This window comes from Poecilia reticulata, linkage group LG9 (assembly GCF_000633615.1).
Source record: "Poecilia reticulata strain Guanapo linkage group LG9, Guppy_female_1.0+MT, whole genome shotgun sequence".
Taxonomy (NCBI): domain Eukaryota; kingdom Metazoa; phylum Chordata; class Actinopteri; order Cyprinodontiformes; family Poeciliidae; genus Poecilia; species Poecilia reticulata.
This window is the reverse complement of record NC_024339.1, coordinates 30297518-30317422: the sequence shown is the minus strand read 5'-3', so window position 1 is coordinate 30317422 and position 19905 is coordinate 30297518. Positions and strand designations below refer to the sequence as shown.

At 39.5% G+C, this 19905-nt stretch overlaps 1 protein-coding gene across 1 annotated transcript in view; it reads right to left on the bottom strand.

Moving 5' to 3' along the window:
• npr3 (natriuretic peptide receptor 3) overlaps positions 1–19905 on the bottom strand; it is a 120805-nt gene that overhangs the window by 43480 nt on the left and 57420 nt on the right. The window contains exon 4 of the mRNA XM_008419278.2: positions 18671–18806. Within this exon, the coding sequence (XP_008417500.1) occupies positions 18671–18806 (136 nt within the window). The remainder of the gene's footprint in view (positions 1–18670; positions 18807–19905) is intronic.

Genomic DNA, 19905 nt, shown 5'->3' with positions numbered 1-19905 from the left:
AACAAGATGTTATAAATGAGCGATATTCATGGCAAAATTCCTGACAGATCATTTACCTCATTCAAATGGAGTTTTTAACTCCGTCTGCTGATGCCTTTACTCTGAGCCTTCAGAGGGGGGAGAGGGAGGAAGCGCTCTACTGAATAAAAGCATGCAAGTGGAAGATTTTAAAATTCTTCACAACTGCGGTGAAATTATTGGGGGGGACGAATATGGCTCTCCAATATTTTCGGGGGGGACATTATGAGAATTTAGCAGAGTGGACCCAATGAATTAATCGGGCTGAGATGGAACAGGGGATGAAGACCTTGTTGCGAGGGACTGAGTCAGGGGGAGGTTCAGATTGTTGAGCTTGACGGATGAGATCTTCAATTTCCCAAGTGATAGAGGCTATTATACAACTGGGTGGAAGAATGGTGGACAGAACCTTTTGTAAGTCATCAGGAGGATGAAGTCGTGAGAGTGCATTGGGTTTGATGTTTCTGGAGCTGGGACGGTAGGAAATGAGTTGAAACCTGGAGAAGAATAATGACCAGCAGGATTAATGGGGTTTGAGACCTTTGTCTGACTGGAGGCAAGACAATCAGTCCAGATGTCCAGATTATGATCAGTCCATACCAGCACAAGATGTTCTGTGCCCTCCAACCAGTACCGCCACTCCTCCAGGGCAAGTTTAACAGCAAGCAATTCATGATCTCTCACATCATAATTGCGCTCTGCCACAGAATTCTGCCCTTATTTATTTTATTGTCCATAATTCACAGGAGTTGGATGTTTTATTGGATTCTTGACTAAATATTTAAATTCTTTCAAAAAGCCATGAAATGTACAACCAAAATCAGTAGGTGTAGGAAAACTTGCTTCTACCCAGTCTAATGCTCGGCCAGTCAAAAGTGAAATTATGAAAGCTATCTTAGCATCATCATGGGAAAGACTTCTAGGGAAATGATTGAATATAAGAGAGCATTGTAGAAGGAAACCCTTACATCAGTTTATCACCTGAAAATAGGTGGACGGATTTCGGAAAATGTGGAGTGGACTGGTGGTTCTGGACTGGGAGCAGGGGCAGGAGCTGAAGCTGGGGTCTGTTGGAGAGAGCTTTGTAAAGAATTTGACAATTCTTCAAGGCGATGGTTAGTTTCGGCTTGGCTAGCACCCAGGTCTTGTAATTAGGTTGAATTAGACAATGTTGTTCTGCCATACTTCTCCTGAGAGCATCTGTGGGGTTTGACTGCAGGTCTGAATGTTCTGTCATGTTGGGTTCACATCTTTTAGCTGCCATATATAGAACACAATCAGGAGAACAGGAAATCAGGTAAAGTTTATTTTAACAATGATGAAATATGAGATTTTGTGGTTATTGTCCTGTGGAAGGGAAGCTGGGGTCGTCAGAACTCTGAAGGCAGTGGGAAAGAGATGGTGAGTAGATGGCAACTTGGACAGGTTGAATTCAGAGGTAGTGGATTGGTCTTACTTTGTGAAATGGTGAGTTTTCTGCAGGGCGAGAAGTACTGTGGTGTCTGGGGTTGTGGTCTCTTTGCATGGGGTTCTTGAGATGATCCTTGAGTGATCTTGATGGAGAGTTCTTTGGAGGTAGATGGAAAAGGCCTGCGGTGGAGGGCGGACAGGTAAGTTCTTGTGAGGAAAGGCAAGGAACATTTCAATAGACCAGCCGTGAAACCAGGAACTGTCGATGATTCTTCAGCTGAGGTGGAGAGGGTCTTGGCCAACCAGTGGGTAAAATCCATGAGGGGAACAATAGAAAGCCAGGAACTCTGACTGCACAGTGGGTAAAATCCAAGGCACCATGAGGAAACACCCAAGGGAGAGGTATCATAACTACCATAAGTACCATAACTGGCAAACACTCAGTTTGCCAGTTATGGTAAACTGGCAAACTTTACCATAACTGGCAGGAGCTGGAGGCTGCCAGCTCCTCCTATATGAGGATGGATGACGAGGTAATCACCTCGTCATCCAAGAGTATATGAGGCGCGCTGAATCCAGACAGCAGGCAAACTATTTGTATTCAGACAGGTAAGTGCAGCCTCTTGGCACTATCTAGTGCACAGATATCAAACTCCAGCCCTGGAGGGCCACTGCCCTGCAACATTTAGATGTGCCTCTGCTACACCACACCTTAATAGAATAATTAGGTCACTAGCAAGGCTCTGGAGAGCTTATCTACACAAGAAGGAGGTAATTAAGCCATTTCATTCCAGTGTTTTGTACCTGTGGCACATTGCGGAGGTTCCTCCATCTTTTCCTCAGTGTTAGTATTTATTTAAATGTTTTCATATAATATATTTAGAATTTCATTTTTCTTTGGTGGTGGTTATTGCATTAGATTGTTTACTAATTTGGGTGCACATAGTTAGTAAACACCTTATGTTTATTTAAGATCATTAACTATTTTGTTTTGCTGAGTTTGAAGGACTGGCTGGTTGGTTGAAAGGCAAACCAGGAAGTGGAACAGTCCATCAGGCTGCTGGAAACAGGGCACTTTATGTGAAAGAATCTGCCTCTCTACTAATAGCATAATTGCTACAACCTTTTTGGTATTAGGTTATTTTGGCTTTTAGAGTTGTGTTAAAGTCAAAATGTTTTAGTTTAAATTAGTCATTTATGTTTATACATTATTTGTCTTTGTCTCCTTCCCCACCCCTCCTCGTTTGTGTAGACTAGCCTGTTTGTATAAATTCCCCTGTGTGTTCTCATTTTGGGAGGTCAGTTTGTTATCCTGAGTTATGTTCACCTTAGTTGATTTCTTTTGGGCCTATTTTGCTATATTTTTGAGATTTGTTGTTGAAACCTTTTGTTAAGATTTTCTTTGGATAAATAAATATATTTTTTTATTTATGCCTTTGTCCTTGTGCTTTACTGGTTGGACCATCACACACATCTAAATACTGCAGTACAGTGGCCCTTGAGGACTGGAGTTTGACACCCTTGATCTAGTGGATGATGAGAGAAGAAGCAGACAAACAGAAAATCCCCACAAAGAGCCAAAACTCCAGTTTGTTCCTTATTTCAGCTCCCTTGCAGTGTGTCTAGTTTTCTTATCTAGCTACTGTAGCAGCATAAATGGTACACTGCCACTTCAAGACCAATTTTGGCTGCTGCACATAAGCAGGTCTCCACCTGTCACAAGGCTGCTTGCATTGTGACATCGTCTCCATTTTCTTCCTTCATTTGTTAAACTGTGCTGGGTAAGCGTGGCTCTTTCATTGTTTGTCAGGTTTAAAAGTGGTCATTAATGCAAACTGGTCTGATCTGTTTAGCCTTCTTTGCTGCCCTCCAAAAAATGGACAGATCTGGACCGATCTGTCAATTTGTTTGTTTGCTGGCGGGAAGGTAAGGGCTAGCCTGGCTAGGTAACGTCCATCCCTCCAAAGCCTTTACAAAGCATTTTGTTACAGCTGCACTGCATAGGCAGAATTGCAGATCTGTTTATCTGGCAGTGTGGTAACTTACCAGGTCACAGGTAAAGAGCTACTGTCAGCAGTTGTACTAATAAACTGCTATTTTTTTAAGCCTCCTGATGAGTATCTGATCAGCAGTACACCTGGATTGATGCTCACTGCTGTTTTGCCCATAAAGACATTTTTTAAAAGACCTATCTGAACTTTTCCCTGCTGCCAGGAGCATTGATGGCACTACTAATAGGATAAAGTGCAATACTGTAGTGCTATTGTATCACTGTTTTAATCATATTGCTTAATTTTTGTCTTTCTTTTAGGGACTGAGGCGTCTGTGGTGGCAGTGATGACCCCTGATAGCGGTGTCTTGTCTTGTATGTGTTGTTGGATCACCTGTTTTTGTTTGCTGTGTTTTTGAAGTGTCTGGGGTGATCTCTTTTCTTTTTTTCACTGAATGTTGCCCCTTTCCTCACTACTTCCCCCATTGGTAAGCCTCAGTTTCCTTTGACATTTAAACATTTTATTGTAATCAATTTTGTTAAAAATGCATTCACTGTTTTCACCATTCAATTTCAGGTTATTGTTAGTTTAAAAACATATTCAAGTTTAATTTTTTGTTGAACTTACTGAATCTTGTCTCATTTTCAGCAGAATTTACCTGTATCCTTATTGCCATTCCATTGTCTTGGTGTTATTCCAGGTGGCATTGTTGGTTTCCCATTTGGTAAACTATAACATCCTACATTTGGGTTTCATAATAAAGAAAATCCACCCCAGGTTGCCACACTACCTTAGGTTTAGTTCTGTTATGTCTACATCCATGCCCTATCTTCCCTTAGTAATTCTAGCTAGGTTACTTCTAGCTCCACCTTAGTGTTTCTAGTTTTATTATCTTGTCACTTTAGGTATAGTCAGGGGTGAAAGTAGTTTTAAATTCTTGGGGGTACTATGACAAAAGTGTGTATATATATATGTGCTATCTGGGTATATACGCTGCTCAAAAAAATAAAGGGAACACTTAAACACTTAAGTTTTTATTTTTTTGAGCAGTATATATATACCCAGATAGCACACAACGTTAAATCAACGTTGAATTATTGAATTATAGTTAGAATCGTTGATTTTTGGTTGAAGTCGACAAATGATCAACCATCAAACAACCATCCAATCAAACCGTTGAAACTGTGTCATTGAATCAATGTTGTTTTGTGGTTGAAATCTGATGACTGAAATGCCAACATCTGATTAATGGTTGATTTTTGGTTTAAGTCGACAAATGATGGTGGATCAACCATCAAACAACCATCCACGTTTAGATAAGTAACTAACATTGAAACTGTATTGAATCAATGTTTTTTTGTGGTTGAAATCTAATGAATGAAATGCCGAGGTATGATCAACGTCTGATCAATGTTGAATCAATGTCAGCTGTTTTGCCACACAACTTCTTCCCCTCCTCTCCTCCTCATCAGAGGTCTGGGTGAGAGCATTTTATTACTAAGCAGGGGTTATCACATTTTTAATAACACTGTAGAGGATGGTGAGTGGTCATTCCTTTCTGTACATTTTTTTACTTGTTAAGAAAAATTCTTACTGTGTGTGATATATTGACACAAAAACATCTACAACTTACTACAAGGAGTGGAGCGGTCCACCCCTACCATTTATATGAGTGGGATGGCCCAAACACACAGCCACTTCTGCTGTTGGCTTGTTTGCAAAAGATGTTAATTCAATGTTGAATTATGATCACTGTTGGAGCTATTTATTCTTTATTTTCTTTATCCATTTGAATTTTGTTAGTTTATTCTTAAATTTATATTTTTTGTATTATTTACAGAACTTATTTGTAGGTTAATAATTGTTGATTTTATTTATCTTTTGTTTTATTATTTTTTCTTATTTTTCTAAGCAAACAGGAAGTGAGGTGGGTTGGTCCACTTTCTATAAGTGTAGGGGCCTGGTAAAGGACCAGCAGGCATTTGGGGCCTATGGTTTTAACCAGTGCAAGAGAGGTAGAAGGGAAGTTGATCTCTAATTGTTTTTTTTTGCAAAAATGTGAAAATAAATCATCTTAAGTTGGATGTTTGGTTTGACAAACAATTGCCGCTATAATCACAAAGGTTGAATTTATGGTTAAGGTCAACGACAGAAGCTGGATCAACCATCAAACAACCATTCAATTCTAGCCAATTAACTAACGTTGAAAATGTGTCAATGTTGATTTATTGTCTATCTATTGATTGAAATGCCAACATCGAATACAGTGTTTTTCAGCACCAATCCTCCAGGCACACTGCCCTGCAAGTTTTAGGCATTTCCCTAATTCAGAACACATGATTTTAATTGATGTTTGATTAACAGGGTTTTGCTGAACTGAAAACATGCAGCTCAGTTTGCCATGAGGACAATGTTTGGGGAAGAACTCGTGATCTAAATGTTCAATCAATGTAAGCTGTTTTTCACACCCCTCTCCCTCTACCCGCCAAAGACACACACACACATACACACCTTTTTGTATTATTTTCATCCTACCCACCACTCCAGGCCTAAGTATGAAATCCTGTGAGATTTTGTGGGATTTGAGTTTTTAAAATAGGGTGGGGCCTATTGTTTGGTCTGGGAGAGCATGTGGTGGACAAGGAAGTGTAAGTCTGGCTGCTCCAGGTGGGCTTTAAATTGTTGTGATAGTAATCACTTACTAACTTTTTATTAATATGTGCTTAGGGACGTGCTTAGATGTGCCTCTGTTCCAGAACAGCTGTTAGATGACTGCATGACCATTTGCAGCCATCAAGAAATGCAGAAGGTTGTTAATCATCCACAGATTAAATCCAGGTGAGGCAGAAGGGAAACACTTAAAACATGTAAGGCAGGTGAAACACTGAACTAAACCTGCTAATGACTGATTCAGTCTGTTGATTCTTGGATTGGTAACTGGTTAAACTGAACTGGACTATTATTACTTGCGTGGGATCTTTATCAGCATATAGACACTTTTTAAGGAATTTAATCAACTTATTTGGAAATATTTGTAGTTGATGGAAGATTGAACCAGCTATTTGATGAAAGTTTATTCTGTATAATTTATAAATAATTTTTCCAACTACAGTATAAATCACTTTTTGCTCTATTTATCTGCCACTGGTGTGGTAAATAAACCCTGATCCTCCCTGAGTTTTATTGTTAGGTTTTCTGATAAACAGCCTTCATTTTAAATATTGATTCCTCATTTTAACATGAGTGCAGCATCACAAATCCTTTCAAATGTTTATCATCTTTCTAACTGGCACCTTCCTCACTTTTATTTTTGTGGGTTTTTTTTGTTGCTCTGCAGTTTGACCGAAAGCTGACTCTTGAGGACTGCAGCGAAACTGCCAAGAAGTGGCTTCATTGCACGCCAGAACAAGAGGAAGTCATCAAAGTGACGCCAATCAGAATCAAACTGGGGTTACCACAAATTGTACTGTTTCCCTAGTTCATACAGTACAAAGGTAACCTCATGGACTTTGTTCTTCTGTGGACCATAGACTGTTGTTTTGACAGTCAAAAAGGAGTCAAATATGTTTAAAGATCTGTCCCTCTAAAGATCTGGGTTTGATGTTATATCAAACCCATGTTGCCATTTTTTACCTTTTGTACAGTTGACCCATGATCTGCCAATAAGACCAGTGAAGAAACTTTTAGTGGTAGGTTATGTAGACCTATCAGACCTAAAAACGAATATAAATCCTTAGCTTTCATTCAATATAATCAACCCAAATCACATTCAGATGAAGGTTGAATCAACATTGATTCCTAACTGATTCAATGTAATAACACAAATATGCATGTAAATTGACATACGATGATGATTGAATCAACATTGATATGTCAGTTATGGTTGAAACCCTAACGTTGATTCAACATACAAGTGACCAACCACTTTCAATGTTTCAATGTCAGCGTTCAACGTTGATTCAGTGTCTCTGCCTAACATTGATTCAATGTTTCAATTATTCTGTGCTATCAGGGTAAATATATACCCTGATAGGGTATATTGCTTCTGTGTATTTTTGTGCTGTTTAATTTTTTTGCGAAGCGATAAAAGCTGAGTAGCTCTTGAATTGCTACAAAATGGAGCTATATTTCCCTCAGTATATTGACTGGCAATGTTAATGCCGTGAGATACCATGAGACCTAAATTCTGAACATCATGGTATGGATGCATCCCAGTTTYCCATGTCTGGCATATAACCATTCATTTTAGCTTTTAAACTGGTTCCATTGATCCTGTGTCCAGACAGAGGGATAATCAGTAGCCTAGCATCATGACCTGTTTGTTCTGAAGATCCTGCAGCTTCCACTTCGCCTTCCTAACGTGGCGCCTCCTCACCCTGACTCTCATACTGCTAGGAGGAACCACAGAGCTCTGTTAAGTTAAAAGCACATCTTCTGAAGTTGGGATGTTTTTCCTCCAACAGGTTCTAGAGGAATCACCTCAAACCAGATGTTGGACTGGAATTTATTTCAATGTCGTTTGTGAATGTTGGCTCCTCATTTTCAACAGTGGAGCTATAAAGATTGAAAAAGGTTATAATTTTGGAGAAAGTCTCATCCACATCATTATTTCCACTAAATAAGAGGCAAAATATAGTTTGATAGAGGAAAAGCCTCTCGGAAAAACTCAGTGAGATGCCAGAGAGCAAAAAACTATTTTTTTTATTAGACAATTTAATTTCACATAATTATCGCGGTAGAAGCCATTTGTTAAATACTTAATTAAACATGTTTACCGTGTTTGATATTTGTTGTAAATGACGCATAGTCACAGACGAACGAGATAATTAGTCCAAGTTTGAACGTTCAGAAATTACAGCGGCTGTAAGGGTAAAATACAGGCGCAAGGTAAAAACCATTTTACCAGGGGTGAAGCACACCTGTTGCCATGGCCAAGCAGGGACTACATTAAAAACATACCATTCAGTCCGTTATGACATTAAGTTTTCAGGCTTGATATTTATTTTGCGACTATTAATAAGCGCTCCCTGAACACAGCGGTGGTTGATTAGTTAATTTTAAACTCCTCCTCTGCTTGTTATTTTGGTAATGGAACCGAAACGCACAGAATTGCGCAACACTTTGTTGAAACAATAATCACTGAAATTATTATTGTTGTTGGGTTTTGTTGAAAAATCAACACGTTTTGTTGATTTTTTAAATTTAATTTTATTTATTTTTTTGTTGTTTAATAAAGTTCCGAACGTTTTAAGCCAGTCAGAGGAGGACGTGCTGGTCTCAGCGTCCTGGCGGCGTTCAGTTCGTCACCTACCGCAGAGATCGACTCAAAACCTTCTGCGATCGACATGTTGCACCCCTGAGCAAAGCACGAACAGTTCAGAAACAATGTGAAATGGGAATAAAGCTATTTATTAACTGATTAAGTCGTGTTTTAGATTGTTGTTGAAAAACTAATTAGTCACAGCTGATTAGTCGCTGCACAGTGAACCCATTGATTCTTTGCAGTAGAAAGCCGCTCCCCTCTCTTGCAGGTACTGCGTACCCCCGCTAAATCTTTTAGGGGTACGCAGTACCCGACCGTACCCGCCTACTTTCACCCCTGGGTATACCGAGTATTTTTGTCTGAATCTATGTCCGTCTTTCTTTAGTGATTCTAGTTAGGTTATTTCTTTGTTTAGATCTTCTAGTTACTCTAGTTCTATGTTCCTTAGTTCTTATTGTTAGATCAGCCGTGTTTCTGTTTAGGTTTGGTTATGGTTTTCCTCATGTCTCTCTCTCTTCTAGTTTATCAGGTTCTCTTTACTCTTAGTGTGTCTTCAGCATTAGAAGCATTTTCAGCTCTCTGTTTCCTCCCTTTTGTATTCCCCAGCAGCTTCCCTGTGCCACCTTCTCCCCACCCCTCAGCTAGTTCCTGTGCAAACTACTCACACCTGCAATCAGTTATCTCATCTAGCTAGACCCATTGTGTCTTTTACTGCCTTTCCGTACTTAAGCTCCTCTATCTCAGTCACAACTCCCCAGTCTGTCTCATCACTATGCTTGTCATTTTATTCATCACTACCCTTGTTACCATTCCTGGATTACCTGTTGTTCCTTCCTGTTTCCAGTTTTCTTTGTGTTTTGGATTTCCTTGTTTCCCCTGGATTTTGGATAGTGATGGGTAGATGAGGCGTCATGAGACGTTTCGACCCATAGCAAAACTGTGTCGATTCTGTGTCACCGAATACTGACACCTGCTGGACATAAAAAATTCCTACAGGCAACGTAGTGGTTTGATGACCTAGTATTTGTATGTTGTTGTGTATTGTGTCATATCTTCAGTTAAATTTGAAATATATTTGATATTCTTAGATACAGTCAATAAATAATGTGAACATGTACCATAAAGTGAAAATTTAAGTGAATGTGTTTGAAAGGAGGATGCTTGTGGACTGTCCCCCCCACAAATATTTATTGCTGAGGCGTCATAATGCCTCAACATTGAAAAGGTGGATTTATTTAAATAAGACAGTTTAGTCAAACATATTGTTTGGACACATGCGCCCACGCATCTGTGTTGCTGGACCCATCACTAATTTTGGATTTTATATTGATTTATTTTCTTCATTAAAATATCCACTTATTCTACGTCTACAGCCTGCTGCATTTGGGTACACTTCTACACTCATGATAGTTTTACCTTAAGTAGATTAGTTTGAACATTTCTAAACAAAACACAGTGATAATAGCAATATTTAAAATAAACAATCTTTCCCTTTTCATGTGAAAAGGAAGTTTTAAAATTTGCCAAAGTACTGCACTTCATAATTTTTTTGAAGCACCTAATGTACAAGCTTTGGGTTAGGGTTAGTTGATTGATTAGTTAAACATGTTGGCCTAATCTTGTAGTTAACTAAAATATTGCTCTTCATGATACGCCAAAACTCATAATTACTTCAAAAATATATACGTCATGGTTTTGGGAATGCTTTGTACCCACACACAGAACAGTTAAAGAAACTAGATAGGAAAGAATAATAAAGTTTAAAATAAAATAAAAAAGAATAATGTCTTATGCATCTTGTCCGAGGTTCAGGAAATTGTGTAACAGGAGCAGGCATGTGGAGAGGTGGGACCTGGGGGGCTTGAGCACCTGCCCCTTTTGCTCCTTGCCCCAAGTGCTCTTTTGGTAAATTTTTTATTTATTTATTTTTTGTTTTATTATTTCCTAAGCCCTCTTCTGACACATAATAACATGTACTAAAATTATTTGGTTTTGTGTTGGGGTTTTTAGTACTCCGGTCATCTTGTTACCTTTGACCTTTTGCCCGTGACGCACGATGCAATTGCCTCTCGCACAATGAGATAAGGCAGCTAACTGGAGCTCAACGTAGCAAACGTTGCAGATTACAGAACAGTTTTTGGTGAATTAAAAAAAACATTTTTGGTGAATAAAGTACTTGTCAGATGATGGAAAACGTTGAACGTTGTATCGTTTCTGCTTCAGCAAGGAGTAGCGGCTTAGCAGAGAGATAATGAAATACAACAGACACTGACAGATAACTAAAAAGCTTCTTCACTGTATCGTTAATGATGGCAGTCATTCTTCAGTATTGCTTATGCAATAGGCACATTGCCCTTCCAAAACAATGGTCTTCTAATTTCCTTTGTTGAAGATGAGTGTTGGGTAAATGTATCTTGAAGGAGAATAGCACTTAAATAAAAGTACAACAAGGATTTAGAATTAAAAATAACTCACCCCGAACTACCATGATAGATATAATGTATGTAATAAAAGTTTGTCATTAATGAAGGGGATAAAACTCTATCAAGACTTTAAAAGTAAGTTTAGGGTCTGGTTCGCAGAGTATGAAGTTAATTTTTTCCCCAATTTTTCAATGAAAAAAAGAAAAACTAACCTCAGGTAAGTAAAATAAAATTGTAATCAAAACTTTTGGAATTGCAATGATTTCGTATTTTTAAACAAAAAGTTTTGTTTAAAATTTTTTTTTTAATTAAATAACTAATTTTTGTCTTGTGAACTTAAAAAGTTATTTGCAAAACATAAACTTTTATTTCCACACATCAGAAATCTTTTGGGCCCTGCCCACGACATCATGTGAGAATCACAAGCAAAACTTAGAGTCACAAACAAAAACTTAGAATAGCAAGAAAAGATTTCTGACATGCGCAAATAAGTTTGCTTTGCAAATAATTTTTTCACTTCATGAGACAAAAATGTGTGATTCTAATTCTTTAGCAGGAAGTGAATCATTGGAAGTCTGGTTACTTGCGCGCCAACACTGAGCCCACAAGCAGCAAAACGAGTAAGAAACAGATCAGATGTCTTTGGAACGTTTCTTTGCAAAGAGGAAAAGGCCCAGAGAAGAGACAAGGAGAATGTATTTATCCCGGACCGGTAGGTGAGTCCCACATTATAAGCCAGCTCTGCGTAACATGCGGCGACCGGCTGCTAATGAGGCAATGAAGCTTCAAACTGCTTCGCCACTTAGAGACCGAGCAGCCTGTGGATATAAGCAACACTTCAGATGTCATTATCTCTCATCACTCCCAGATGGGACCGTCTCGTTGCAGAGAAACAAGCTCAGGGCTCCCGTTAGTCATTATCGTGAGTTAAAATTTTCACAAAAGTAAAATGTTTGTTTTTGTGGCGCATTTGTTATTTTGAAGGGATATATAAACGTTACCATAGCGACCAGAGTCAGAGCGTTTTTGCAGTGGTTGAGAGGAGATGAGCAGCTTGTGAGTCTTGAGTCTGGGTTAGACGGAAAGATTTAAGAATTGTAGGCCGATTCTCCAAACCTCTATTGGTTTGTGTGTCCAAGGCAGGAGCAACACGAACCGATTCCAGTCACGAACATCCCGATTCCAGAGGATAATCCAGTAAAACCCCCAACATAGCATACGGGAATTTAGAATAACCAAACACGGATGACGATGTAGAAGCAATAGTGATAGTTTGTGGAGTCATTTTAAGAGATAAAAGACGTAACAAAAAGAAAAGGCGGTGGATAAAAGACGACGGGAGCAGCCCTCTTATTTGCAGCACTATGATTTGGAGGTGAATATGTTTTTTCATAGTTAACATTTTTAACTGAATAAACATAATGATGACCTTTAGATTTAATAATAAATATTTCCGCATATCATCTCCGATATCTACTGGACTCTCAGTTGCCCAGCTGTTTCTGGTCTTACGTCACCGCGTTTTCTGATTGGCTACCCGTCACATTCAACAGGTTGTATTCTCGTTCCCAGTCAGGGAAAACCCCACAGGCTGCGATAAAAGGGCCAGGACAACCTAAATAGGGCACATTCAGTATTTAGTGGGAACACCAACATGCAGAAGCCCTATCTGACTGTTCATCCCTCCCCATCTGTCCCCCAGGCCACAGCAAAATGTCCACGTCTCGACGGTCCGCGGTAATAAAAAGGTTGGGGACCACTGATTTAGCTCATGCTAGTAGCAACACGAAGGATCAGCACTTTTACTGTTACAGTTACCGTTCGGAAACTACCGTAATCAGTTCAGTTAAATCTAATCTTGGCAACTTTTTCTTTTTCAACCCTAATAAATGTGATATTCAATTGACCTGTTATGACTCAAATTTTGGGTGTCCGCCCCCCTCTGCTGCTGCTTCATCATTGTGGAAAACCTGGAGCGGCAGAGATATCTGCGGCTTATATGTGTATGTTTACTGGTTAAAAAAAAAAACAACTTTGGGGTTGTGGCTTATAGTCCGGAAAATACGGACTATTTTCCTGGATTTTTTCTGTGAAGAACCCAGAGAGGGTTATTTGGTTATTTATTTCATTAATAGTGTTATTATTTATTTCCTGAGAATGTTATTTGATTGTGCTTTCTGAAAAACAATATATTTTTACATTTAGGCACTCCTGCAATCGTCACACTTTTTCTGTTACAAACTGACTCCGGCCCCCCACCAGAGAAGGGAAAAGTTATGTGGCCCTCACAGGAAAACATTTGGGGACCCCTGCTCTATATAGAGATTTTCCTTAGCTTTGACTGTATATCTCACATTTTGTAATTTATCATTGTTTATTAAACTCTGAAAGCTCTGCAGCTTTGTTAATATTCTGTCCTAGAATGCGGTTAGATGTGCCCTTTTTTTTAGTATCTGCCCCTTTAGTGGTCTCTGCACGGCCCTGAACTGGAGCACTGAAAATGAAGCAGGGAGAAGGTGAATATCTGGGTGGAGTCTGATAGTAAATCTTGTGAAAAATGTTCTTCGTGACAAAGGTCTGTCAGGGGAGGTGAGTGGAGCATGATTTGAGTGTGGGCGTCCAGAAGCTGGGGGTTAACGGTTCCTTGGAGTGGTCTTCAAGGAGCTGCAGGGTGAGTGATTGTTGGAGGGCGGACAAGTTTGAATAAGATGATGAGTAAGAGGAGCGAAGATTTGCCAGACGAGAAACTGAAGCCAGAGGATTTATAACAGCAACCACAGACCATAGCAGATCTGGAATCGGGTGAAGGTGCAGAGGCTCCTTTTGATGGTGGGGATTGGTGTTATTGCAGATAGCACATGACAAAATCTCTCTTGTGATGTCGTTGGACAATGTGAGCCAGCAGAAGATGCTTTTTGCAAGCCACTTTGTTGCGTCAACACCTAGGTGTCCTTTATGTATGTCTTTGTGCAGAGATTGTGGAATAACAGCTTTCTGGCCTTTCATTATGATGCCATTTTCCATAATTAGCTCATCTCTGTAGGGAAAGAATGGGCGCAGAGCAGGCTCCAATTGTCTCTCTTTGTTCCGCCATCCTTTCTGTATGACGACGGGTACCTACCCAACATGCTTAAAGCGCCTGCTTTAAGCATGTTGTCAGTCACCGTATGTTCCCTGAGTTCTTACAGTCGAGCTGTTGAAATGTAGCTACATTTCAAAAGTCAGACTGTAAGAACTTCCATGGAGTTCTTACAACATGACGACATGTTGGTCATGTTGGAGACGGCCGAAAGCTGTTTGATGTTGGGAAAACCAGCACCATATTGACAGTCAAGATATTGACTTCTTGTGGGTCATGTTAAAGGTTTCATCTTCAAATGGATTCTGYGGGGCGTAAGGGTTCGGAGATCTCGATAGTGTGTCAGCTAAGTACATTTGCTTCCATTTTTTGTACACTAACCTGCTATCATAGCTTTGTAGTCTGAGAAGCATCCTCTGGTGAGGTGTGAATTGGCTTTTTTAGGATGCTGGGCAGGGGCTGATGGTCTGTTTTCACAATGACTTGCTTTCCATAGTCTTTGAACTTAGTACATGGAAACACAACAGCAAGTAGCTCCTTTTCTATCTGAGCGTACTGTCTCTCTGTGTCCGTCAAAACACGTGATTCAAAAGCAATAGGTTTTCCATTTTGCATGCAGGCAGCTCCTAGATCAAAACAGTATGCATTGCATGTCAAAGTGACAGGCTCAGCAACATTGTAATAATCAAGAACAGGTGGGCTGGTCAGGCATTATTGGAGACGGTCGAAAGCTGTTTGATGTTCCGAAAACCATCTCCATACTGACAGTCAAGATATTGACTTCTTGTCGGTCAATATCTTCAGAGGGGCTGCAATGTCACTGAAGCTGGGAATGTACTTGGCAGGGTAATTCGCCATGTCAAGGAAATGTTGCAGTGACGTTTTCTTGGCAACGTCACTCCCAAGAAAACGTTGGGACAGACATGTTGGTGATGGCAGTGGTCTTTGCAGGATCAACCTTGAGACCTTCCTTTGTAAAGATGTGACCGACGCAGTGCACTTCACTCAAACAAAACTTGCATTTGTGTGGGTTTAGTCTCAAGTTAACTGGTCTGGCATGTTTCAGTACTTTGCTGAGGTTTGCGTCATGGTCAGCCAGGTTGCGACCACGATAATGATGTCAGTCACAATGGTTAAACAGGGAAGCCCAGTAAACAGCTGTTATATGGATTGCTAGAAAACTTTGCTAGCTGAGTTAATTCCACAACGTAGTCAGTCAGCAGTGATGGTTTGTCGAAACGCACTCGCCGAAATGAAATTTTGGCATCCAGCACAGAAAACATGTTTGCGCCTGTTCAATGCTCTGCATGAATGGTGAGGGCGTCTTAAGGCCATGTTGAGGTTTATGCTGAGCCTGATTTCTTGTTAGTCCTTCTTGTGCACCACAACCAGTGAGGAAACGCAGTCAGTGAGTTCTGTGACTGGCATTATTACACCTATGTTTTCCAACCAGTTGAGTTAATCTTCAACTGTATCTTGCATCGCCACAGGGATGCGGTGCGCTGGTCTCACAACAGGTGTGGATCTGGATTTAATGTCATGGCGTATGTTGCAGGAAGCTCTCCCAATTCATCACTGAACACATCTTTGTATTGTGAGATGACTTTATTTCTGAAGGTGTCTCGGCGTCAACATGATGAACATCAGGACTTAGTTTGACGTTTTCCATGTCTGTGCTTGCTTGAAAACGGAGTAGTGGTTGTACATCCTTGTCTACTGTAAAGAAATTCAGTGAATGAAGTTGATCTTTGAAATCACATAGCAGTATGACCACACAGCTAGTTTGAATTCTGTTACCACCATGTGCAACCAGGTTAGGTGGATCTCCGTAGCTGGTAAGTTGCTCCCCATTTGTTACTCTCTTAAATGTGTGGAGGGATAATACGTTACATTTTGCTCCTGTGTCGAATTTAAATTCAATGAGAACACAATTTATGTGCATGGTGGCACCTTCCTGCTTAGTATCAACTTTTGGTGTGATGCTGTCAACCTTGATGCCGTCCACATAGAAAGTCATAGAAACTCTAGATGTAGAGTTGACTGTTCAATGGAAACTTTATGTACTGGCTGTCTGTATGTCCTCTTGCCAGGATTTGATGTTTGCCTTTGCAGCAGTTTTTGCAATGGTTAATTTTTCTGCACTAATGGCACTGGTTGATACCACCAAAAGGCATTTTTCTCTTTTTGCAATGTGAGAGCCTCTGCAATTATTGCAGTCAGCTATAATATGTGGCTGGGACCTAGGTCATTGTTGCTGTTTACCGGAGGAGAATTTTACAGCATCAACCGCGTTAGCTTGGCTAGCTAATCTTTGACCTATGTCATTTCATGAATATGGAAGATTGAAGCAGTTTTTACCAGAGTTAAAAGGATCCCCGACTAGTTGAACATGTTGGCCTAAATATGTTGCAATTTTCATATTACTTAAAAAATTGCTATGCCAGAACTCATAATTACTTAATCTTTTGTTATATTTTTCACATATGGAGGTCGCCATTTTTTCACCGCTGGGTTGATGACTCATAATGGTCCATTTTGTACTAAAGCCTATAGAGTAAACGCTGAAATGTTAACTTTACCTCAGTTAGTGGTGGGAAGTAATGAAGTACAAGTACTTTGTTACTGTACTTAAGTACAATTTTTGTGTATCTGTACTTTACTTAAGTAGATTCAATAATGGATACTTTCTACTTTTACTCCACTACATTTTACAGTAAGTATCTGTACTTTCTACTTCACTACATTTCTACAAAAGTGTCGCGTTACTCGCTACATTTGATGATATAAGTCACGTTGCGCTTTTTGTCAGTTAAAATGTGAAGTTCAGGGATTTAAGGTGGCGCCGTAAAATCCAAGCAATAACGTGACTTACATGTCTGTTGTCAACGATCGCCTACCCCTTTACTCACACGCGGAGCTCCAGACATGCGCAGGGGTTTCCTCTGAGCGGGAGAAGATGTCTGTCTAATCATCAGTAATATAATAGCACTGCATAAATCGATGTGGCTACATGTAAAATCAGCAGCGCTTCGCTTTCACAGACGGTGGGTACTTCGTCCAACTTTTAGCGTCACTTCGAAGGAAAGCTTAAAGAAAGGTAAGCTCCGTGGATGCAAAGCTAGCTGTACTGACTGAGACACATGTTGCATCCGGGATGAAAAAAAGTTGTCACTGATGCGCTGAATTATTGTGTGCAGATGTTGACTGAGGAGTCGCAAATATGGGACAATGCTGTGACCAAAGTCTGCATTGATATGACATTCAGGAACGATCAGATTCTTCTGGACGGATCTTTACTGATTAAATTTATTTCAGCTCTAAGTATTTAATATCTAGGTGTTTTATGGGAATGTGGATCTTTCAGATCAATTTGAGAAGCAATTTTGATAGGTAAAACGTAATTTTTTTGTGTCACGTAGCACGGGGTGCTGGTCTTGACTTGGTCTTGGGTAGGTGGTCTTGACTACAACCTGTTGATACAATTGATTTTTTTTCTTTTTGGGGGGGGGATTTTATGTAATCCATAGGGGAACCCAGAAGAAAATCTTTGGGAACCACTGGCTTAAGGGTTTGATGCATACTGAAGCAGGATTGGTGTCGCCAGGTGATTTCCAGGTGGCCTGTGTAAGTAAACTGTGTGCAAATACCAATGTCCCCCAGCCACATGGCCATGCATTGACTGTTTGGCTTCAGATTGTCTAGAGCTAGTGCACTCATTTAATGTCTACTATTTGCCATCAAATGAAACATGATGTATCTTAGAAGATGATTCACTTTCCATAGAATTATTTTATATATATTGGAAAGAAATGAACACATTTTAACAGCTTCATAGTGATTGCACTTAAATAATCATTAAAATCAGCCCCTGTGTCTTTCTTAGGAATGAAACCTTCACATTCACTAAACATCATAAATTATATCATAAATGTTATGTTGTTTCATGTAAGCCGCAAACAAAAATGAGTAAAAAATGATGGTCAGTACTGTTAAGTGTAGATTCCCTGTCATTAAGGGCATGATAATCATAATAGCTTAAATAGAAGGCAACTGGAAAAAGAACCTCGCATGTAAAATTYTTTTTCACTTCTTATCATGGCTAGAAGGCTCTTAAGAAATATTCAATCATATAACAAGTGTGAATTTGCAAGTAAGGAAAATGTCTCAAACACACAGCCAAGGAATCTCTTACTTGGTTTCAGAGGAAGAAAGTAAAATTTCTAGAATTGCCCAATCAAATTGCCTGACAAATATTTTAATTAAAAAACTATAGAAAGAACGAAAGATCAGTGTGCAAATAGTTTCCAGAACTTAAAGTAAGGCATATTCAAATTGAGAAAATGTGGACATATTCACTACTTATTTTACCTCCTACATCCCAGGTTACTTGCATAACATCACAAGAACACTTTGTTAAAATAAAATAATGTATAAAATTATCAGCTTTATTGAAAGTTTATTAAGAGTTTATTAGAAAGTTTATTACCTTCAAAAGTTCTGTTCCACATGTGTGAGGTTATCTCAGTACCGTTTGTCTTTGAGTATCCATTCTTCATGCCTTCATGTAACGCAATGGAATATAGCACCATGGCATCATGGAATCCTTCAATAAACATGTTAACCTGACAGGATAGAAGATGTGCTAAGTCAAAAACAGGAGATGACCCAAATAGATTAGTTTAAGATTTTATTTCAAATACTTACTGTACTGGAAGTCAATACAGTAAAAATTGAAAATACAGCAATTATTATTGCAGTTAGTGGAGCTCCTGCATTTGTATTCTGAGTAAAACAATAGCAAAGATCAACTAATTTTCCATTTAACCAAGAACAGCCTTCCTGAACCCTAACTGAAGACAGGCCCCTGATGAATAATGCAAGGACACACAAAACAAGCACTCCAAATTATTTTAGGGTTAGGGTGGGTGCTGGCCATATAATTAGAATATCATGAAAAAGTTTATTCAAATTAGTAATTTTATTGAAAAAGTGAAACTTATATTCATTCAATACACACAGACTGACATTACACAAATATTAATTTTTWAAAAAAAAAAGTCCTGCAAATGTGGCTGCAGCGCCAGCAATCCAGCCAAATTTGCAGTACCGTAATCATGTCACACTTTGTGCCATCTGAAAAATTGCAACCGTTTCTAAATTTGGAGACGTTTTGCTTTCCAGCCAGTATCGGGTTGTTACAGTAATTTCACCCTATTTGGCAGTAATTTCACTCTTGGCAGGGAGTGAAATGGGCACTATTTTAATATGACGGTTGTGATGTTTGCACGCTCAATAAGATAGACTGGTTTGGAGTCGATGTCACTTTATTACTCACATCATACGAAATCCTTCTCTTACAGCAATACGTGGTTTTTACTATCCGTCTATAGATGTTACCCGCTCCCTATTACCTAAGTGTGTAGACCTTCCGCTGGAACATGAGCTCTGCTGGAGATGCTTCAGTGGTGCTGTGTGGAGTAGAGCAGTACTCACGGAGGAATGTGTTTAATGTCCGCTGCCATGGGATGCTTTGGCAGTGTGATACTCTGACTGCTTTTCCCAATGTACGCATAAAACGCTCGGCTGTTCCATTTGCTTGAGGCCATAGAGGTGTTATCTTCCTGTGTTGGCAACCCATGTCTGTCAGAAACTTTGCAAAATGTTTACTGTTGAAGGGAGGTCCATTGTCTGTTTTGAGACACCTGGGAATTCCGAACATTG